We start from the raw sequence: 23,338 nt of genomic DNA on the forward strand, positions 1-23,338 counted from the left end.
CTGCATGTCCAGGGTGCTGTAAGTCTAACGACACCTGAGCTTTACTCTGAATGCAAACTTTGTTACCAAATAAATAGGAAAAAAGATGCTAGTGACATCTCACATGATAAAAGTTAAGCTTCATTATTTTATATTCTGTGGGCAATTCAAGCTCTTGTCCACATCTTATGAGGGGGGTGTGGGAGATGGGCCACAGTCAACCGTGGCCTTTTCAAGGTATAAATGAGTATTAGCAGTCCAAAGGTGGCCAACACGTGTTGAGTTTATTGCATCACTGTAAACAAAATCTTGTCTCCTCTTGACCACACAACCAAAGGGTTATAAAAGAAATATAATGTAGCTCAAATTTAAGAATATGTACTAAAAATTTTAAGCCTCTCCCTGGTGTTTTTTAAAGGCTACGCATGATACACTGTAAAGCATTTCCATGTCAAATTCATTCTAACACATTTTCATATCAAAATGCTGCACACTGTTCTAATTACATGTCTGCAGTTGTGTTGCAACCATGGGACAGTCACAGAATAAATCACAGTAGAGTCTAAGTCTCATTTCCCAAGGATCAGGGCAGACAAGCCTGGTGCTGCCACACAGGCTGTCATTACTGGATGACACCCAGGACCAGCCACTGACCTTGTTCGATTTACAATTGTGACCACATATTACCACGTATTTAACAATAAAATTCACACCACTTAAGATTATCGGAGAAAGCAATAAGCAGTTATTATATTTTGTGTCCTTCCCATGTTCTAAAATAAGCAATGTCCTATATTTCTATTGTCTAAGATTCAGAAGTAAAAACATTATAAAAAATATATGTATCTTTGAAAATTCTAGTATTTCTAGTGTACGATACTTCCCCTTCTTGGGCAGTGCAGAATCTGCAAGCTGCCTGCTCAGTCTGGGCACATGTCATCCATGGAGAATGCATGTGTCCTACAGATTTCAAACAGTTCTGTGGAGTAAAGCAAGAGACTGACCCACGTATAAAGTGTAACAGACAAACATTTCTCCACGGGAACCCAGGACTCAGATTCAAAGCCAACAGTCTCATTCTGATTTGACTCTAGTGATGACATGGGTTAGGGGGAAACCTAGTAGTGACTGAAGTTCAGGAGAAGATGTGGTGTGAAGAAGGCTGGGACGGATACAGTGAGAGATGGGCGAGGGAAGTCCACGGCCAGGGCTGTGACCAGTAGCCAGAGCAAATGGACAAATGGAAAGGGTTCATGTGTCCCAGGCTGCCGCTGAGGCCTCGGATGGAGACCCCATCCCACATGCAGACAGCTCACCCCAGGTCAAGAGTGCTCAATGTGCAGGGCCACGTCCTCCCCCGGGATACTGTCCACACCTGCAGGCACCCCTGATTTTAACTGAAAATACTTCAAGTCAGTGAATGCTATCTGTGCAAGAAAAAGAAACAGAGTAGAAGATGTTTTTGGCAGGTGAAAGCCTAATGCTCCAGACTGCAGTGGCCCCTTGAGCCCCGGAGTCGTAACAGCAGCTCCTGAGATATGAATACTATGGGTCAGAAACAATCCTCGGGCCTCCCACACACAGCTGTTTTCAGGCACTTTTGTCCAGGCAGTATCGGTAAGTGTAAAGGGGATTTTACAAGTTCATCTTCAACTGCAATTAACAGCTGGACTGCTGTCGTGCTGCAAAATGAAAGTGCACTTGACAGATGAGCATCTTTTCAAAAGGCAAGTCTTGGAATCGTCAATATCCTGAAAGTCCACAGGTGCAAATATGCAAAACCCCAAAGAGGTCTTCAAGGTGCTTCCAAAAGTCAAGGCCCTGGTGTGCTGACCTTCTCAGCTGCCCTTACCCCATCTGGACAAGAGCTCAGTGGAAATCTAGCCGCGACTGCACAGTCTTGCAGCCCTTGTCTGAGTAGATTTTCTCATCTTTGGGGAAAAAGGTCATTTCCTCTGTCACCTTTGTGACAATGTCTTCATCTACAGCAGAGCCGCGGGCCCTCATTTCTGCCCTCACACACATTTTCACATGTCTGTACTCCAGGGGCAGGAAGGGGATAAAGTAATCGATGAGGTTTCTATCAATCAGTCCACTGTGCCACAGGCCACCTGCAAAACAAGACACAGCTGGGTTTCCTGCCCCTCACTATCTCCTGGCCAAACTCTTACAGGAGCTCCCAATCCCAACCTACAGCACATCCTTCCTGTCCTTATCCCTCAAAATATTCTCTGTCAGTGTGCCACAATCCTGATGTAAGACTCAGCCAGACACCTGCTAACTCGTTTCTAGAATGGAATGCCATAAGAGAATTCCCTACTTCAGCAAAGCCAGAGGCAAGCAGATACTGCAGCTTTGGGAAACACTCAATGAAAGAGAAGGCAGCTGTCTGCTGGCAGAGCTAAGGGCGTCCCCACCCTGGTGGACTCACTGTGTTTATTATTGAAGACTCCGACAGACAGCACGGGTTCCAGGTCCTTCAGCTGAATGTCTTCCCTCTTTCTTCCTGCCCGCCAAAAGTCGAGAGCCGTCTTAGTTATGAGGTCCCCGCCCGCGTTGCTGAGTTTGCCAGAGAAACGAAGATTACAGTCACCATGAAGACTTCTGTGTCTCATCAGGAAATGCTCCTTCTCTGAGGTTCGTTCATAATCAAGGAATATTTACTAAGTGCTACTAGACAGAAAAAGTGTCTGCCCTCAAGGAACTTAAAATCTTTTTCTTCAGAACTTACTGGATAATGCTATGACTTATCATAACCCTCAGAAACAACATGCAATTAATAAAACTGCCTGTTATCAGCGGTTATTTCTTTAGCTCACTTCCCTTGCCCACGTTCTGTGCCATGCTGACATAGGCAACCGAGAAGTATAAAAAGTAAGGAAGTGACTTTTGCCAGGCTGGCACTTTTGTCCCTGGTAAACACAATGCTGGTGGTCACCAGGACCTCACTCTAGCACTGGGAGAGTTAAGGGCTGTGCACCAAGAAACTGCCACCTGCTGACCTGAGAAAGATGAAGATGGCCTTTCGGTAAGACACCCCATCAACCTGCTCGTAGTAGTCGAGAAATGGTTTGATTGCGTCGATGACCCCAGGGTGCAACTTATCCATCTCGTCAAATATGAAAAGCGAGCTGGCACATGCACTCACATTGCCACGGATCCACTCCTGTAACTGGTCCTAGATCAACCGTAAAAGAAATAGGATGTGGAGTCTCCAGGGGTGCACCCAGGGGCTGAAACGCTCCTCACGTTCCCAAAGACAGAAGAGCCACTCGCGCGGGTGCTTAACAAAGAACTCTCAGAAACTGCTCCCACCTCCATCCACTGGGTAAACAGCTTTCTCAAAGGTATAAGAGGTACAAGATACATGAATATTTATCATTCATTGTTAACCCATCCATAGCTTTCCTCTCACTGTGGATTGAAATCTCTAGTTAATATCACCAAACACACTGAGAAATAAGGAACTAGATAAGACCTGCACAGAGCTCAAGGCCAATGCCTTGCTCTGGTGCAACAAACAAAGGAGCTGGCCCAGAGGACACTTCGTGAAAAGCATTTGTTCCAGTGCTGTCCGGAAACAAACAAAAAGACACCCAAGCAACAAACCCTCAACCCCAAAACATGAAATGCCATGACCATGCAGCTTCCCCAGGGCCACCCTCATCTATCTTACTATATTTCTAGAGCTATATGAAAGAATTTGGAAAACAAGAACATTATTCCTTCTTTTTGGCACTCTGCCCTGCCTTACAGTCTGTGGCAAATAATCACTTTCACTTCCTTGTTAAGTTTCTGTTTCTTATATCAGTCTCCACCTAACAGTAGGAGTACTAACCTTGACAAGGATGACATTCATTTAAATGAGAATTAACCCTACTGAACAACTTAATAGAAGTTAAATGTGGGAAGAATATCTCAAAAGGAGAAACAGTCTCCAGGTTCAGTTCTTTGAAGCTTTCTTTGAAGAAAACAATGCCGGAGCCTCGAGGGATGAGAGAAACAAAGGGAATCAAAGGTACTTAGGAGAAAAAATTCTGTGGTCTACTGTTGCAAGATGCAAAGCGGAGGCTGCACCATAGATGGGGAGCATTAAATGAAGCCATGCACAAGCAAATTGTGTAAGACTGCCCCACCTAACACCAAGTGCTCTGCTGGGAATGTCAAGTGTGTTCGTTCACTGCACAATGTGGTTACTATGTAAACTGGGATCTGGGAGATTTGAGTTCAAGTTTCTGCTCTGCCACAAGGTCACAAAGATTGTAAGGAGCAAGTCACCTTGCCTCTCCTGGCTCCATCTTTTAATGGAAGTAACATCCCCTACCCACTGGATTATTTTGGAATCTACTTTTGAAAAAAGTTGTAGAAGAGCTTTGTAACCACCTGGGACTAAGTGCGCCTTAACGCAGTGCTGCCTGGTGCTCTTGCAATGCAAAGAAAAGAGAAGCGGAGGCCAGAGTTAGTGAGCAGGTGGCCCAGACCAGTCCAAGTGGCCTGGGACCAGATAAGAGTGGGTTCTCTTGCCTGGTACAGTTTTATCTTCTGCTCATGAGGGAAGTGCAGAGTTGATACAAACAGGTGGACAAAGTTACTCTTCAGGCCTTTTGAATGAAGATTTTCAGCCAGAATTTGGCTGACAAAATTCTTGCCTGTGCCAGCCCAGCCGTGTAAGGAAAGGGTCAGTGGTTTCTTGGGATTTTTGTTGTTCCTGAAGCCAGTCACTGCCTTGAGAATCACTTCCGTGGCCAGATGCTGTCCAAACAGCTTCTCGTCCAAGTCCAGCTTGAGGGCTGCAGGAGCCAGCCCCAGAACAAAGAGAAAAACACACGTTAAAAGTGCACCAGAAAAGCAGCACTTTCCCAGCTGGCCAACGTGAGAGGCAGATTAGCGAGTGATCCAGCAGGGTCTGCCAACCCCCAGGCCCAACACTGAGGCAGAACCAAATGCTGCCACTTCCACATAAACGCATGATGTGGAGCTCCTCCTTAACACTTAAGTGTCTGAGAAGGAAGCTAACAGTGCTTATTCCTCCAAGCACGAAGCCTCTCTTGACTGAGCTCCATGCTACTTCCCCAGCCACCCCTGCTGGCTTGTAAGAAAACCAAGGGCCAAATGTGTGCCTTCTGGGCGGACGCTGCACGTCTGAAAACTGCTTAAGAGGGGTGACACACAGGGCCTGGCCGGGCTCCTTTCCGTTTCTTCTCGCTGTAATCCCAAGGATCGCGAACATTCAGAAACGTACTCGGGCCGGGCCCGCCATCTGGAGACCGCTTCCGAAGGCACTGCTCGCAGTGTTCCCGCGAACGACTCGCACGCTGCCCCGTCCGCCCTCCCGCCCACCCCCGAGCACAGTGACACCGACCGGCTGCCGCGCGCCCGCCGTACCCGACGCGTTGAGCGGCTGCTCCTTGCGGCAGCACTCGGAGAAGCGGCAGAAGAAGTCCGTGTATGACAGGTAGCCGGTGAGAGCCGACGCGGCCCCGAGGGCGATGCCCACGCTGACGGGTTCGAACGCCGCCGCCGCTCGGGCCGCCAGCAGCAGCGGCAGCAGCGCCCCGGCGCCCCGGAGCCGCCCCGCCCGCCGCATCGCCCGCCTTGCAGCCCGTGCGCCGGGAGCCCGGGAAGCAACATGAACTTCCGGTTTCCCTGCGTCACTTCCGCCTCGCCGACCTCCCCACCTCCGGGGCGGCCATGTTGGTGAGGGTCGGAGAGGCGGGGCTGTGAGCCGCCATCTTTGTGAGTGGCACGAAGGTGTCTTAGTGGTTCTCAGCGTCCCCGGAACCCACCTCTAGCTTTTACCGTTTTGTTTTCTTAAGAGCGTCTCAGAGCCCCCATACTTTGCTTTGTCATCTCTCCCCTCCCTTCTCCCGGAGCTAAAGTGAGCGTTTCTCAGCTCTGCCCACCTGCCGGGCGTGCCCAGGCAAACCCGGAAGTTCATCCTTTCGTTCCGCGGGCTCACGCGTGTGGCGGATGGCAGAGGGGGAGGCAGAGCTGGCCCCTCAGAGCCCGTGGGCTGCGCGGGAGTCAGACGAGGGGCCGGGACCGTGGCTGAGCGGCTGGGGCAGTCAGGGCCGCGGGGCGCGCAAGGCTGTGGTCCGAGCTGGGGAGTAACGGGGTTCGCCCGGCGAGAGTGCAGAGCAGGTCAGCTGAACTGCTGTGTGTTAGGAGATCTGGGGTGACAGCAGTCGTGGCCACCTGGCCTGGACCGTTTTACTGAGAAGCAAACATAATGGTTCCAGAAAGCCATAAACTAAGATGCTTCTTGTAACCCTTGCCTTAGATCCCTGCATGTAGGATGTAACTTGGTGACAACCCCAAGTGTATGTCATGCACAACCAATAGAAAACCTGACGGAGTGGTTAGGAGGGCTGTCCTCCCTCTCTCCTTCGATTTCTCCCCTTTTTGTGATTATAAAATGCCAAGTGCTGCTGGCCCTCTTAGGAATATAATTCTCGGGGTAACCTGACTATGTGTCTCCCCTTTGCAATAGTCATTTTGGCTCAATAAATCCTTGCTATATATACTGGGCCTCAGTTTCTTTTTAGGTCAACAGACAGTTTGGGGAACCCAAAGTATTTCACATGGCGAAGGGTGGTGAGAGATGAGGGTGGAGAACTAGGCAGAAAATGGAAGACGGAGACCTTGCAAGTGCTGGAAGGAGTTTGACCTCTGTTCTGGGCAGTTATAGGGAAGCTCAGAAGGTTTTAAAGAGGGAAGCAACATGGTCAGGTCAGAGATCATTCTAGCTGCTGGGTTCACAAGGGAAAGAAAAAGGGTAGGGTGCTAGTGAGGAAGCTATTGTGGTGGTCCACGTAACCTTGGCCTAGGCTTTGACAAAATTTGTTGAATTCATCCATCAGCTGATATAGCAATAACTATTTAATGAAAACTGGCTCCACGTCAGACCCGGTGCTATATGCTGGGAATACAGCAGGATATAGGACAGACATGATCCCTGCCCTTGCAGAGTTCTAAGTCTAGTGCAGAAGACAGAAAAGCAAGCAGACAGTTTACATCAGTGTGGCCAGGGCTGTGATGTGGAACCCACAGAGGAGGCATCTCACCTGACCTGGGGATGGGGAAGACTCTCCTCTCCTCCATAGCTCAGTTGTGGCCTAAAGAATGAATAAAAATTACCCAAGAAGATTGGGGCAAGTAAGGAGGGGAGGCGTGAAGGTGGTCAGGCTGAACACTGCAGGCAGGGGTTAGCACATACAATGGACGGGGAGTGAGAGCCAGGCACATAGGGAGCCAGCCCCATGTGGCTCAGTCTGCTGGGGTATGAGGTGAAGATGGGATAGGGCAGACTGGAGTGCAGGGCAGGGGCCAGACCATCAAGGCCTGACCCATGCTAGAGAGAGGCCTTTGGGGCCATGGTAGAGCTTTTGGCAGGGATTGTTCAGACCACCCTGGCCATGTACTGGGGTTGGAGGTGCCAAGACTATGGAGGGAATACTGGTTCCAAGCCTGGAGCAGTATTCCGGGAGAGAGAAGATGGTGGCCTGAAGTGGAGCAGAGGCAGTGGGAAGGAGGGAGGAAAGGGCATTTGAGAGTTATTCTGGAAGTGGAGAGAGGATGGGTGACTAAGGATGGGCTGCTGTGGTTGAGAAGGTGGGGAGCACCCTGGGGAAGGGGGGATGAGCACTCTGATGCACTCCATTGTTCTGATGCCAATTGTCTTAGTCTGTTCATGCTGCTATAACAAAATAGCACAGACTGAGCAATTTATAAACAATAGAAATTTGTTTCTCACAGTTCTAGAGGCTAGGAAGTCCAAGGTCAAGGCACTTCTCTTTGCTCTCTGCTTCCGAGATGGCACCTTGTTGCTGTGTTGTCCTCCAGAGGGGAGGAACACTGTGTCCTCTCATGTCAGGCAATGGAAAGGCAAAAAAGGCCTAGCTAGTTCCCTCAAGCCCATTTACAAGACAGCCAATCCCATTCATAACGGCAGACCCCTCATGGCCTAATTACCTCCTGATGGAGTTTGGATGCTTAGTCCTACCAGAACTCATGTGGAAATTTGATCCCCAGTGTGGCAGTGTTGGAAACTGATTGAGTCATGGGGCGGATCCCTCATGAATGGATTAATGCTCTCTCTGGGGGAGGGGGGATTAATGAGTGAGTTCTCGCTCTATTAGTTCCCATGAGAGCTGGTTGCTTAAAGGGACCTGGCACTTCCTCTATCTCTCTCTCTTGCTTCCTCTTGCCATGTGATCTGTTTGTACCCACCGCTGCCTGCTGCTTTCCACCATGAGTGGAATCAGCCTGAGGCCCGTGCCAGATGCAGCTGTCCCAGAATCGTAAGCCAAATAAACCTCTGTTCTTTATAAGTTACCCAGTCTCAGGTGTTTCTGTTGTAGCAACACAAAACAGACTAACACACCTCCCAAAGCCCCTGCCTCTTCATACCACCACAATGAGGACTGAGTTTCAACATGAGTTTTGGAGGGGACACAAACATTCAAACCATAGCACTAATCCACTTGTTTCTTGCAGGACACTGTTAGTGATAACGCTATTGTGTGTTATCATTACAGTCATAAATGCCAGTTAGTGAGCTTTTTGTTATTTCAGATCTAAGGACCATTCATGGAATCGTTCCAGCACCTTAACAGTCCTTACAGGCAACAAACATTTCCTTTCCGATACTAGTGGCCTGAATAGTCTCTCCTGACTTGTGAACTTCACAGGACTATTGAGAAGGTCAAAGGAGGTGACAGAGCAAGTGGCTCTTGCTGAGCTCTTACTGTATGCAGTACTAAGTGCTCTACACGCCTCAGCTCATAGGTATCCCCAACGACTCCAAGAAGAAGGGACTGTTGTGATCCCAACTTTACAGATGGGGAAACTGAGGCCAAGAGAGATGACATCACATGTCTAGCGCCACTCACCTAGGAAGAGAAAGAAGGAATCAGATTCTGTGATTTAGATAATCCCGACCTCCGATTTCCCCTCCCTACTCTACCCCCACACTGAAAAGCCCCTAGAGACCACAGAGCTCCCCTTCCTCTCTCATAGCTGCACCCCAGGGAACACGTTGGACTAACCTGAGGCAGCCTCTCTGTCCTCAGAGCCAGGTGGAGAACTGATTAGATTAGGCAGATAATGGGGAGCTGGTAGCCAGGTTGCCCATTCATTTATGCCCTGGTGGATAAAACCTGTCAAATGGCCCTGGGAGAGGTGCTGCCACAGCTCCACTTTTAGGGGGTGGGGGTGGCAACCATTGTGGTGGCCCTTTCCCTGCCCAAGGCCAGCCATCTTCAGCCTGGGGCAAGTGAACCCCCGGGAATAGGTGAGGACTTCCCAAGGGCACGAAGAATGGGTCGCTCTAAGGATCACAGTTCCAGAAACTCAACCTCTCTCTTCTCATCTCCTCTTTTCCGCTGGCCTCTGGCTCCTTGGAAACAGTAAAACTCACTTAGTAATTTCCCCCTGTGGATCTATGAAGTAAATGGAAAGGAAAAAGAGAGAGAACCCCATCTACTACATTAAGACATAATTTTCCATAAAATTGTAATTCTTTGTTTAGTAATTATTCATACAAAACTTGTAACACATTTATGTTGTTTTAAGCAATTGTATGCTAAAAATAATCCAAAAGAAATGTTTTAACACTTAAGGCTTTGTGATTACCAGAAAAAATTTCAAATTAAATTTTAGTTTATAGTATATGCATATCTTTGTTGCAGAGAAATAAGATAGGATGACCAATAAAAGACTGTTATGCAAAAAGATACATTTCATTAGGATGACATTTGATGGGGGAGGGGAATGGAAATATGGGTTCAAGTACAAAAAGATTGTAAATATCTGACTTGTTCATGTACATTATAAATGGATGATGGCAGCTAAAATTGCTATGTCACTTAGATTCTATTGAGTACACCTAGAAGATCAGTGACGCAGTGGTATCATAAAATGTTGATCCTTACAACAGACAGGAAATTGTGTCTTTCGTGACCATTTAAACTTATGATGAAAATTGTTAATGTCAACCTAATGTGTGAGCAAAAATATGTAAAGACTCCTGCCCCAAGTCATAGCCTGACGATCAGGCATTTATCCTTCATCCTGCCCGTCAGCTTTATGCTATTTATTGGAAGTGGTTGAAACTCCTTCCTGGATTAGCAGCTGCTAGGGGAGGACTTTGCTATTGATCTGGAGCCTGGTTCTCTGGCTGGCTGGCTTCCTCCTCAGCTGCTGCGGCTTCCCTATGTCCCCACTCCACAATCCTCAGTGGCCCTTAGGAGCAGTCCTAGACCTAGTCCTAGTCCTCAGACCTTTCTCTATCTCCTCTCCCTGGGCGAGAGGCCCCCAGCTTTCTCCCTCCAGCCCCTGTAACTGGCCGCACACTGGACAGCGCCACTTGGCCATTCACCAGACAGCTCCACATCCACACAGTCAAAATAGAAGTCTTGACTGTTTTCTCCAAACACGTCCCTCCCTCAGTGGTCCCTATCCCAGACAGTAGAACCATCTTCCACCATTGCTCAGCTCCAAACCTAGGGGTTGTCCTGGTTCTTTTCTCTCCCACCCTCCACTTCTAATCCACCAGCAGGTCATTGCCCCATCCCCAAAACATCTCCAGCAACTGTTCGGTGGTCTCCATCTCCATGGCCACCTCCCCTATCCAAGCCACCATCGTCTGTCACATGGATGATCACAGTAGCCCCGTAGGTGGTCCCTGTGTCCATTCTTGTCCTCTCTGATGCCATTCTCCCTACAACAGATACATGTGGTCTTTTTACAACAAACTGGATCCTGTCACTCCCACTTTGAACCTGTCGATGGCTTCCCAAAGCCCTTAGGAAGAACTCCACCCTTCTTCCTCGGATCTCACAGCCCTACATGATGTGCCCTGCCTTCTGCTCAGACCTTTTCCCATCCTAGGTACCCGCTGGTTCTCAGGCCCACAGCCCCCTTCTCTCTCCTGCCTCCGAAGCCCACCTGGCTAAAAGCTTGCGGGCCTCAGCTCAAATCCCTCCACCCAATCTCAGGTAACCCCCAGGCACCACCTCTCCTGTCTCCTTGTTAATTGTCCATCTCTCCCACTGGCCTGAGAGCTTCAGGAGGGCAGGGACCTTGGCTTTTGTCCTCTTTATCTCTAATTCATAGAACTGTGCCCAGTACATGCTCAATAAAGAATTGAATGTGTTTAGAGTTCAAGGATAGAAGACTCTCGAAGAGGGTGGGCGCTGATCTAGGGGCCAGGGATGCTTAAGCCCCTGAAGAGCAAAGGCCTGTCCCCACCAGGAAGGACAGTCCACACAAATGTCAGGATGTCCTGTTTAAGGACGTCTGGGTCTCACAGGAAACCCCCTTTTCTGCACATGCCTTTCCTCAGGCCTTTACTTCCTTATAAAGGAAAGGAACTCACATTGAATGAGCACCTAAAATTGTGCAGGCGTTGTCCTTGTGATGCCCTGTGAGACAGGTGTTTCAGTTTACAGGTGAGGGACCTACGGGGAGAGGCTAAGACACTCCCTCGGATGATACAACTGAACCCAGGTTCAACGGGGCAATCTTCCAGGGCTCCAGGCCTGGCCTTTTCCCCTTAACTGGCTGCCTTTAGCAGGTGTCCCCCCCTCCCCACATCCCCTCCGCCTCTCTGGGTTTCCCACACTCCATAACAGAGTTCGTTTCCTTATTCGCTCAAGTGCACATAACTTCGAGGGCAGGGTGTTGTCACATTCACCCGGTGCAGAGTGTCCACAGCAGGTGTTAAACAAATATTTGTGAGGAACACACTCCCTTCTGTTGGGCAGAGAATCTTGCAAAATGCTGGCTCCAGAAGCAGACACCTGGGTGCACATTCCGGCTCTGTCATGTTTCCTGTGTGACCCGGGGCAGGTCACGCACCCTCTCTGAGCCTCGGGGCTTGGGGCAGCAGCCTTAGACCAGACGCACGCAGCGGCTTCAGTGCGGAGCTCGTGTCCCCTGGGCGCGTGCGGGGGCGCTGCGGTGACCTCGGCTTCGTTCTCTCCCCGGCCGAGCCCCCGGGCACACCGGCACCCCCGGTGGGGCTACTCGGCGGGGGACGAAAGAAACGCGGCCACCGAGGCCGCCCGCGCCCCGCGTCGTCCTGGGAGGCTTGGGGGCTCTTCTGCCATTGCAGATCTGGTCGGTCCCATTTCAGGGTCACAGCTGGGAAATCTGCACTTGCAGGGACCCTCAGAAGTCCCAGGGCCCCCGGTGCAGAAGCGCCGCGGGATTCTTCCGATCGCGGTTCCCGCCGCCCGCATTGCCCACGCCACACGTGGGGTGTCCTCGACTGTTGACACGGATGACAGCAGGACGGGGAGGGGGCAGGGCGGGCGCGTTCTCTCCAGCACGCGCCGAGGTTTCCGAGCAGGAGTCGCAGAGCAGCCGCTCGCACAGGTGGTTTGCAGCTGGTCGGGCCGTCCAGGGGTTAGTTACCTGTCTGCAACCTACCCACAGTCCACAGGCTTTCACAGCAGAGGGACAGCCAGTGACCGGCCATGGTCTGGACTGTGACCGTTTGTCAAAAACCACTCTTTCCAAATCCTGTTGGTTGGGCCTTTCGGTTTCTACGTCCCCGACAGTGAATTTTTTTTTTCTTTTCTTTATCTAATTCATAGCCTACCTTGGTTTTATATTTGTTTGCATTTAGTCCATGTTTATTTTAACTGATGAGTATTTTTCTTTGTTTCTTTGGTGGCTGGCAGGTACGGGGACTGAACCCTGGACCCTGGTTTTATCAGCACCAGGCTCTAACCTACTGAGCTAACCAGCCAGCTCCTGGATATTTTACTTTAATTCTTATTTAATTTTTGTTTATTTTATTTTTATGTTAGCCTTGTTTATTTTAATTTTTAACAGATTGATACTCAGTTGCTTTAAAGCAATATATTATTTTTTGTTTTGTTTTTGTTTTTGTTTTTAAAAAGACAGTTTGCCTTGTTACTGTAGACAAATGTCAGTCTCTCACCTTGAACAAACAGGGTGACGCTCCAAGCTTCCTTCTCTCGACCCACATTTACCAAGAGTCTTCTCTGGGCCCAAGACGGAGGGGCCCCACCTCATTCAGGATGGGAGGTGACATTAGGCAAACGGCCCCATAATTCCTGTGAGGGTGGACTTTGAAGGAGAGCTACAGGGAGTTGGGGGGACACAGAGGCTTCCTGGAGGACGAGCCCGTCCCACCGGCCCCAGCGGATGAGTGGGAGTGGACAGGACAGGTACCGGGGAGGCAGGGCCTGCCAGCGGAGCAGCTGCAGGGGCTGACACAGCGAGGCTGGCGGGGCTGCGGCTCGGGTGGGGCCTGCGGGTCAGCTTGGGAATTGTGGTCATTTCCTTATGAGCCACGGGAAGCTGTGAGAAGCCTTTAAGCAGGGGAGAGATGAACCCACCTCATTTGGAAAGGTTCACTCTGGAGGCTGCAACAGTGGTCCAGGCAGGGAATGGTGGTGGCCTGAATCAGGGTGTTTGCAATGGAGCAATTTCAAGAAATATTTTAGTAACCTCAGTTTTCTCTCCTGTAAAATGGGATATATATATAGTACTTGCTGCACAGGGTGTCTGATTCTCTGACACCAACTCTCTGATCCTCCCTCTGGTTTTCCAGGTACCAACTATCTGGAGTTAGTGCAGACCCCACAGGTTAAAGCTCAGTCCCACTAGAGTGCCCCACTTCAGATGCCACCTGTACTTCTGACCAACCAGCTAAACATCAGGGGTTTTCATGACCTCCCACTCAGGTCTGATAATTCACTAGGATGACTCACAGGACTCCGGAAGGCAATTTACTTACTATTACTGGTTTACTATAAAGGATACAACTCAGGAACAAGCAAATGGAAGAGATGCTCAGGGCAGGGTATCGGGGAGGGGCACGGAGCTTCCATGCTGTCCCTGGGCACCCTCCCTCCCAGCACATCCAGCCCAGGAGCTCTCCGAATCTTACTGTTCCAGTTTTCATAGACGCCAATCTCCAGCCCCCTCTCCCTCCCCAGAGGTCGGTGGGTGAGGCTGAAAGTTCTGGTCCTAATGTTCTCTAGGGCTCTCACCCCAAGTCATTGCAGGAGTATAAACTCAGACGGATCTGGATCTCGAAAGGGGCTCATATGAATAACAAAGGACACTCCGGTCACTCTGGAAATTCCAGGGGTTTTAGGAGCTCTGTGCCAGGAACCAGACTCAAAGACCAAATTTATTTCTTATTGTACCACTATATGAGTCTGTTTCTGTTGCTTATAACAAAATACCTGGAACTGGGTAATTTATAAGAAAATGAAATTTATTCCTTTCAGTTCCAGAGGCTGGGAAGTCCAAAAAAACACATCTGGTGAAGGTCTTTTTTGAGGGTGGCCTTACAGCCCTGCAGAGGTCTCACATGGCAGAAAATGGCAGAGCAGAGAGAGTGTCTGCTCTCCTTTTAAAGTCCTCAGAACCAAGTCCCTGACCACCATTATTAATCCATTCACTAGGCATGGTCCTCAGAATCTAATCACCTCTTCAAGGCCCCACCTCTCAATTCCCGTATAGGATTTCCCACCCTCTTAACAGTCACAGTGGGGATCGAGCTGCTAATACATAAACCTTGGGGGACACAATCCACACCAACCACCTTGTGAGAATTCTACGAGACCGTGAAGAGAGAGCGCTGGGCACAGGCTCACTAACGTTGGTTCTCTTTGTTTCATTCTTCCTGTTACTCTTACCACCACTGCTGCTGATCAGCTGTGGACTGAGGAGAGGCACAGAGCCCTTCTGGGCCTGGAGGCAAGAGGGAGCCACTCAGCCGAGGGATTGTCACAGGTGGAACCCTCAGCCTCCTTAGACACTGCTTCCTGTGGTCCCAGGTGCTCCTGTCCCACTTACTCAGACTCTAGGAACCTCTGCCTTGGGGTTGGCTCCCACTGACCAAGGCTTTCCCAGACTCACCTGATGCCAGGTTTCACCTGGGTGCTTGCAGCACGCACAGAGTCTCAGCTCCTCCCTCAGTCTCCCCAGGAGACTGATTCAGAGGTCAGGGCGAGGGCAGGGATTTGGGGTATTGAACAAGAACCCTCAGATGTGTCTTGTATGCAGGGACATTTGGGAAGTCCAAGCTTGCTGTGATAATCCCACCTTCTTGGTCTCTAAAGCTTTTTTTGCCCCCACCCTGGTTCCCCCTGGCATCCAAGAACTTCTTTTTGTTTTGATCGTGGCTGCTCCCACCCACCATGCCAAGCCCACTGTGTGCAGCCAGGAAGGTACTTAAGATCAGCTTGTCCTCTGCCAATCTCTAGCTCGCAGTGAGGGAGAGGGGTCTATGGGCAATGGGAGAGGGCGGTACAGTCAGGGGACAGGGGGACGGGCACAGGATCAGCCCGGCCATTCATACTTCTCAGTGTTTGAAAGCCTTCCTTTAAGCCAATAGTCTTCAGCAATTTTTTTCCCTAAAACAATTTTGAAAAATTAGGCATCCCTTTACACATTTCAAGTTGATACATGAAGCAATAAAACAATCTTTTAATGACCACCTGTTGTGTATCTCTGCAACAAAAGTAGAAATACAGTCATGCACTGCATAATGACATTTTGGTCAATGACAAATTGCATTTACAACAGTGGTCGGAGCAATAGGCTATACCATAATAGCCCAGGCGTGCAGCAGGGCCTACCATCTTGAGTTGTGTAAGTACACCGTAAGATGTTTTGCACAATGACAAAATTGCCTAACGATGCATTTCTCAGAATAAATCTCTGTCGTTAAGCAACACATAACTGAATATAGTGGAATTTTAAAGTATGTCAAAAATTCCTCTGATCATTATGCTAAGGGAAATAAACCAGTCATAGAAAGGCAACTATTGTATGATTCCACTTCTATGAGGTCCCCAGAATAGTCAAATTCATAGAGATAGAAATTATAATGATGGATGCCAGGAGGTAGGGGACAGGGAATGGGACTGAGTGTTTCCTGGGTGCAGAGTTCCGGTTTGGAGCATGAGAAGAGTTCTGGAGATATTCAGAATGTACTTAACCTTGTTGAACTGCACGCTTAGAAATGGTTAAGATGGCAAACTTTATGTTATATGCATTTTACCACAATTAAAAATTCAAAAACAAAATTTTAAAGTTCCTATGGCCACGAGCCTCCCAATGTTAAAATTCTGGATTGAGTCATCACTACAATGATTGCAACTTGCAAACACAGCAGATATGCTTTTTAAAACTTTGATCAATAATCAATATGTCCATTGGTGAGTTGGCTGGGGGGTGGGTAAGGGCCTTGGTTGAAGGAGGCTTTGCTGATCCCCTCTTGTGGGTGTCAGAGCTGGGGTGGTTGAGAGCTGACCTTTCCTCTGTAAAGTGAGAAAAGAGTAGATTGGAAAAGAGGAGGCAGTTCAATTTTAGGAAAGAGTTCAGTGAAAGCTGAAGACCTGAAAATTGATTCCCTTTACGTTATTCATGCTGTGTACTTGGAAAACCTGTGTGTCCCCTGGGGGATCACTTCCTTCAGTGTGCAGCTCCAGCTTTACCTATGCCAAGGGCCCTTTGATGTCATGTGACAGGGTTGGCGTTTGGTCCATGTGTACATTAACCAGCCCCAAAAGCTGCCTAACCCCCAGCCACCTGAGCCCCTGAGCTGGCCTCTGAACGCAGACTCTCCTGCACATCCCCACAGCCCTCAATTCCACCTGCTCTCCTTGGTCAGTAATAACTTTCAACATTTATAGCTTACATCCCCCTGGATTGCCCGATTGTGTAAAATAGTGGATTCCCACAGTTCCTCTTTCCTGCGCAGATCCTACATTTCACCCTTCACCATGGCCATGCTGAGGCCGAATCTGGGATCTGGATGAGCCACAGGCTACAGGTGGATGCAGGGAAAGCACAGCTGTGGGGACATTTCTGCAGGTCTAGAGTTCCAGATCTGCCAAGTCCTCCAGGTCCCCCAGATAGCCTCCATCCATTGTCTGCATGTCACTTTTTCTCTGTCAGGGGCCTGGAAAAATGGCATTAAACCATGACGTAGTCTAGCATCCATAAAATCCACCTCTGAACTAGTTTGCCAAGGGTCTTGGCCTTTTGGATGCAGTAGGAGATTTTTCCAGGTGATTTTTCACAGAAAGGCCTGGGAGTCTCTGAGGCAAGGTGTCAAGATTTGCATGTATGTTAGGAGCCACTGCCCTTCTGTATTAGTCCATTTTGTGTTGCTATAGCTGAATACCTGAAACTGGGTAATTTATAAAGAAGAGAGTTTTATTTGGCTTACGATTCTGGGACAACTGAATTTGGTACGGGCCTCAGGCTGCTTCTACTCATGGTGGAAAGTGGCAGGCAGCCGGTGGGTATGAACACATCACATGGTGAGAGGGTGAGAGAGAGAGAGAGAGAGAGAGAGAGGAGGTGCCAGGTTCCTTTAAACAACCAGCTCTTGCAGGAACTAATAGAGTGAGATCTCATTCAGTCCCCCCACCCCCTAGAGAGAGCATTAATCCATTCATGAGGGATCCACCCCCATGACTCAAATAGCTTCCAGACTCCAAACTCTATCACCTTCCATGATGGTGGTGGTGGGAAGAGGGGTCTTGGCCTCTCTCATCCTCTTACATAGGTCTGAAGCAGCAGCTTCCCAGGGCCCTGGAGTTCACCCTCAATGTGCACCTGGTCCCCAGGGGGTCCAGCTGGTATTTGCTCACCGTAGATTTTGCTACTAGCTTCTCCTGGAAGAAGGATGGGGAGGAAGGGGGTGACTCCCTGCATTTGTCTCCACATGGGTGCAGTAATCAATTTCAAATTCCTGCATTTTCCTGAGCATCTGTTGCTTGTCTCCCACTCTCCCAGGTACCAGTCGCTCTATCATGAGGCTCTCATTTCCAAACAACAGAAGGTGACCCTGACTTGGGTTATTCTAGGGCTTATTAGTGTAATACAGAGTGACTCATGAAAACATAAAAAATGCTGAATGACCACATCTTGGGGGGAGGAGGGTGCAGGGGTAGGGTGTGTAGGAGTCAATGGCAGGAGTTTGGGGACCTGTTATATGGGCACTGCACTGCCTACAGGTGGATCAGGTTTGGTAACTTCCCATACCTGCGTGCTTGTGTCCAATTTCAAGTGCACGGAGAGATGATTTGGTTGGCCTAACCTGGGTCAGATTGACCTTGGATCAACTAGCCATGGGCGGGGTAGCAACCACTGGTTTTGCTACTCTACGTACTTGTATAACATTTTGTCCTCTTAAAAGTGTGAAAATTGCTTGATTTGTCATTTGATCATTTATCTCAAAGTTTGCCACTGGAATCCATGGAGGGTGGGAAGATAGCAAAGGAAAAAGGCCTCAAAACCCTTCACTGAGAGCTCTCTGGGTCATCTAGACATACCTGAGCCCCAGAAATTGCCCCTCCCCCATTACATGATGATCTGACAATTTTGTGCCCCATTCCCTCTCTTTAAAAAAAAAGTTAAAAATTTTTATATAACAACATATACTTCAAATTGACAAAATTAGTATAATTTATAGGATATTAAGATAAATTGCCCTTAAATGAGAACTTCCTTCCCAACACTTTGAAGTCTATAAGACATAACTAGACAATTTACTACTGCAGACAATAAATCAAGTGGAGGGAAGGGCCTGTGGTTTTTCTTTTTGATTAATAGCTGTAACACTGTCCTTCAGGCAGCTGAGGGAGTGTCATATTTTCCTTAGACATCGTAAGGTGCCATCGCTCTTGTAGGACAACTCTGAAGCTATTGTGTATGAGTTCTGCCATCTTGCTAGCACTGATAGGGCTCTCGGGTCCAACCTGCCATTAGAACTACTAACTCCATTCGTATTAACTTTTGTTACAAATCTTATGGGGAGGGTGGTTCTGTCTATTTAGGCCCACATTCTATTTTAAGACTGTATAGTTGCTTTGATGAATTGTCCGAGCCTTGGTGGCTGTCACTAGAAGGCCAGCACCTTCTTCCCACCCCCTCTCCCCCGCCCATCCCCGCTCTCCTTGACTCTTTCTATCATTGCTGTTTTGGAGAATTGCCTACGACGTTTAAACCGTAATCACGAAACATTCAAAACCACCCGCCGGACTCCTCCAGGGAGGCCGTCATAAATTGACAGAGGAACCAGGAACGCCTTGGAAGGGTGATTCGTCTGCGGATAGGGCTCTGCACTTTGGTTTCGCGGCGGGCTGGGGTTTTCAGGACCAGAGACAGCGCCCCCGGTCCGCACCTGCCTCCCACGGCGGCGGACTTGAGGACTGCAGGAGCGGGTGTCAGCGCGCGGACAGACCCGGGAGCGCCCAGGCTGGCAGGCTGCCGGTGCCCACCCGAGGGAGGCACCAGAGGGCGCTGGCGAGCTGCAGGTCTCGACACAGGGACGAGTTCAAATCCCGACCCTGCCGCTGCTATGTGTCACCTTAGGATGGTCACACACGAAAGAATAATGACAACAGAAAAAGTGCAAACGCCTGGAGAAGTTAAAATGCCAGCAGTTTATATGAAGCCCTGTTTGGCTCCAAATCTTCGTGTCTATGTTATTCAGATGGGCTCTCGCGGGGTCCATGGTAGTAGTTCTCCTTTTCTCGTTTGCTATTCTGTGTACCAGTAACACACAGCTTGTTTCTGTGAAATCTTAATGGTTGTAGAATAGTGCATGTGCTATCAAACAGCCTTGCTGAGGTATAATTGACATAGGAGAACAAACGGCACGTATTGAAAGTGTACAGCTGAATATGTTTTGACAGATGCGTACACCCACCAAACCACCCCCAAACAGTCCTCATGGCATTTTGTCATTCTCTCATCTCTCCCCTCCCAACCACCGATCTGCTTTCTGTCACTGTAGATAAGTATGCTTTTTTATAGACTATTACATATATTTTAGATACTGTCACTATATATTATGTATTATTTTGTTTAAGAGCTTGCTAAATGCCAGGTTGTGGGTACATTACAGTTATTATCACATTTAATTCTAAAGCGACTGTGTGAGGTAGCAGCGGAAATCCCCATTTTACAGGCAAAGAAAGTGAGAAGCAGAGAGGCTAAAGAACCTGCCCGAAGAAGTTCCTACAGCACAAAGCTGGGGAGCCAGGGGATGCCCAGGCCTGTGGGAGGCCCCGTCTGGGCTCCCGCCCCACTCTCCTGCCCCTCTGTCTCCTCCAGCAGCCCAACAGGCAGAAGACAAATGGCCTGGGCTCAAATTCCGCCTCTGTCATGACCATAAACATGACCCTGGGCAGGTTACTCCACCTCTCTTGGCCTCAGTTTCCTCATTTGCAGCATGGGTGGATGAAAAGGCCCTGTCTGCAGAGTGGCCTGAGGGTCATTTGAGATGATGAGTGCAGAGGGCACCTCAGCAGAGGCTTGGGCAGGACAGACTAGTAAACAAGTTGTCACGGTCTGGGGTGTGAATGTGGAGAGACAGACACGCAGGGTATGGGGAGGACCTGGACTTCCAGAGTCCTCTCCTTGAACTCTGGGTCACCATGGTCTGTTGTACTCATGTTGGAAGGGCACTCACCCATCTCCTAGTGGTTGAGGGCCTCCAAGTCCTCGCTGGGATTCAACAGTTGATAAGAAAAACTTAGCACCACCCCCCGGTGCGTCCATCTAGTGAGGTGGTGGCCAGGGCAAGTCCCCAGCAATTACAGTCAAGTGTGATCAGAGCTGTTGTGGGGGAAATACAGGCAAATATTCTTCCACTTCACTTTTACAATCCCTCCAAGCTTCTTGCCTCTAAGTTCCACCAACCTCACCTGGCACTGACCTGCTGCCCCATGGAGAATTCATTATAAATACAATATTGTTGAAATACAAGTGGTCTTCAAAAAGCTCTTGGGAAAATGGAATTAAAGGATAAAAATTAAAAATGTAAACTTTATTTCTCAACATAAGCTCCATTAAGTTCATGACACTTTTGTCAGTGATGATACCAGCCATGTGGTCCATCCCTAAAGAACTGAGTGTCCTGGGAATTTAACCACATCAGGGCAGTCTTTTTTACATTATTAACTGAAGAAAAATGGATGTCCTTTAAAGATGTTTTAAGATTAGGAAACAAAAAGAAGTGAGAAGTAGCCAAATCAGGACTGTGAGTTGGATGCCTAACGGTTTCCATCAAAACTCTCCCAAAACTGCCCTTGTTTCATGAGAGGGAAGCACAGTTGCCTGGCTGTGGTGGAGAAGGACTCTCTGCTGCAGCTTCCCAGGGCATGTTTCTGCTAAAGCTTTGGCTGACTTTCTCAAAATACTTTCATAATAAGCAGATGTTGTTCTTTGACGCTCCAGAAAGCCAACAAGCAAAATGCCTTGAGCATCCCCCAAAACAGCTTCCATGACCTTTGCTCTTGACCAGTCCACTTTTGCTTTGACTGGACCACTTCCACCTCTTGGGAGCCATGGCTTTGATGGTCCTTTGTCTTCAGGATTGGTAGTCGTGTTTCATTTCCCGTTACAACTCTTCAAAGAAATGCTTCAGGATCTTGGTCCCACTTGTTTAAACTTTCCATGGAAAGCTCTGCTCTTGGCGGCAGCTGATCTGGGTGCAAGAGTTTGGGCACCCATCAAGTAGAAAGTTTGCTCAACTTGAATTTTTCGGTCAGAATTGTGTCAGCTGAACCAGTTGTCTATGGTGTTGGCTATTGTTTCTGCCATTAATCGTCAGTTCTCTTCAATTAGGGCACAAACAAGATGACCTTTCTTCCCTTCAAATTGTTGTAGATGGTAGGCGGCTGTGAATTTCAACATGTTCTCATCCCTTCTTTTTGGGGGGGCAGGGGAGGGTGGGTGGCTGGTACAGGGATCCGAACCCTTGACCCTGGGGTTGTAACATCACACTCTAACCGACTGAGCTAACCGGCAGCCCTTCATTTCTTCTTCTTTTTTTTTTTTGTCTTTTTTGTGACCAGCCACACCACGAGTGCACCGGCCATCTGTATATAGGATCTGAACCCACGGCTGGAGCGCTGCTGCGCTCCCAGCGCCGCACTGTCCCGAGTGCGCCACGGGGTCGGCCCTTCATTTCTTCTTAAAACAAATTATCTATTTATAAACTGCTGATTCCTTGGGGGCATTGTCTCCATAAAGTTTTCGTAAAGCATCAGTGATTTCACTATTCTTCCACGCAAGCTTCACCATAAATTTGACGTTTGTTTTTCCTTCAATCGGAAATTTGGGAATTTCCCAAATTGGAAATTGGAATTTGGGAATTGGACTTGGGAATAATTGATCTGAAACCCAGCTATGCCACTGTATTAGTCCATTTCCACATGCTTTCTTCCTCTCCTTGTGAAGCCCCAGGTTATCTACTCCCCGATAACCCACTAAATCATTAAACTATTAATCTCTGAATGGATTCATCCATTCATGAGGGCATAGTTCTCATGATCCAATCACCTCCTAAAGGCCCCAGCTTTCAACACTGCCACATTGGAGATCCAGCTTCCATGTGAACTTTGGAGGGAACAAACACTCAGACCATAACAGCCATTATAGGCCGTGTCACCTTCGCCATTATTTATTTTCAGTCAAGTCTCAGTGGTTCACATGCGAATTCTCTGCAGAACCTGGTTAATCCAAGCTAGCGTCTTCTCCCCCTGAGACCCACGCATCCCCTTTGACCTACCAATGGACTTAGACTCAAGGGTTTCCAACCCACTTAATAAGCAAAATATAATGGCGAAAGGAAATCTGCTGCTCAAATTTGATCACACATCACTGAGGTCTAAATGCAAGGTTGGAGAAGGTGGTTTATAAATCACATCCATAGGGACTTTAGTTTTCAAGTAAAACATTAGAGCTGGATGAAGCAGAAAAAGGCAGCTGGATCCTCAGGTCCAAGGAAGTGCCACCTGTCTGCCTCCTTCTCTCTCATCGCCTTCTGTCTGTGGATCCGCTCCGTTCTTCTCTGCACAGCAGCAGCCTCTGCCTCCGCCAGGAAGTCGAGTGAGTGTCTGGCTTTACGTGTGCTGGTGCAGACACCCGCAGACCATCCTTGCTCTCTCTCACACACAATTCCGATCCCAAAGTCTCTGGGAAAGGAATTGACTGACCCAGCTTGGCTCAGGCACCCGTTGATCCAGTCATCTGTGGCGTGGGTGGGGGCAGCATCACACAGAACAAACACGGCTGCCTCCATCACTATGGCACGAGTGAAGGGCAGTCCCCACAAACGGAACCTAGTATAGATCCACCTCACATGCGTTGGCTTCTGTGGGTCAGATTCCCCCTTTCTCCATCAGTGCAGGCAACAGTGCGGTGCCCACTCCGTAGGGACATCAGCATGTACACAGTGAACCATCTGACCTCCCACTCTCCTCACTGTAAAGTCTCTACACCTGCCAGGCTGTTCTCCCTCTGCAGTCCTGGTTTCAACATCTAAGTTTGTTCGTTCACTCACTCA

General features: G+C 48.8%; 1 protein-coding gene across 2 annotated transcripts; it reads right to left on the reverse strand.

The window, feature by feature from the left end:
* Positions 1-252: 252 nt before the first annotated feature.
* TOR1B (torsin family 1 member B) lies at positions 253-5,566 on the reverse strand. Of its 2 annotated transcripts, XM_063082012.1 has the most exons (5): positions 5,365-5,566; positions 4,504-4,769; positions 2,982-3,157; positions 2,411-2,538; positions 253-2,090 (listed from the first exon to the last, which is right to left on the reverse strand). In XM_063082012.1, the coding sequence occupies exons 1-5, from the start codon at positions 5,564-5,566 to the stop codon at positions 1,849-1,851; spliced, it is 1,014 nt and encodes a 337-aa protein (XP_062938082.1). In that variant the 3' UTR covers positions 253-1,848. The 2 variants fall into 2 exon arrangements, with proteins under 2 accessions (XP_062938082.1, XP_062938083.1); XM_063082013.1 differs by lacking the exon at positions 253-2,090 and having other exon boundaries at positions 2,446-2,611.
* Between the last annotated feature and the right edge of the window lie 17,772 nt (positions 5,567-23,338).

Source organism: Cynocephalus volans, chromosome 17 (assembly GCF_027409185.1).
Source record: "Cynocephalus volans isolate mCynVol1 chromosome 17, mCynVol1.pri, whole genome shotgun sequence".
Lineage (NCBI taxonomy): Eukaryota > Metazoa > Chordata > Mammalia > Dermoptera > Cynocephalidae > Cynocephalus > Cynocephalus volans.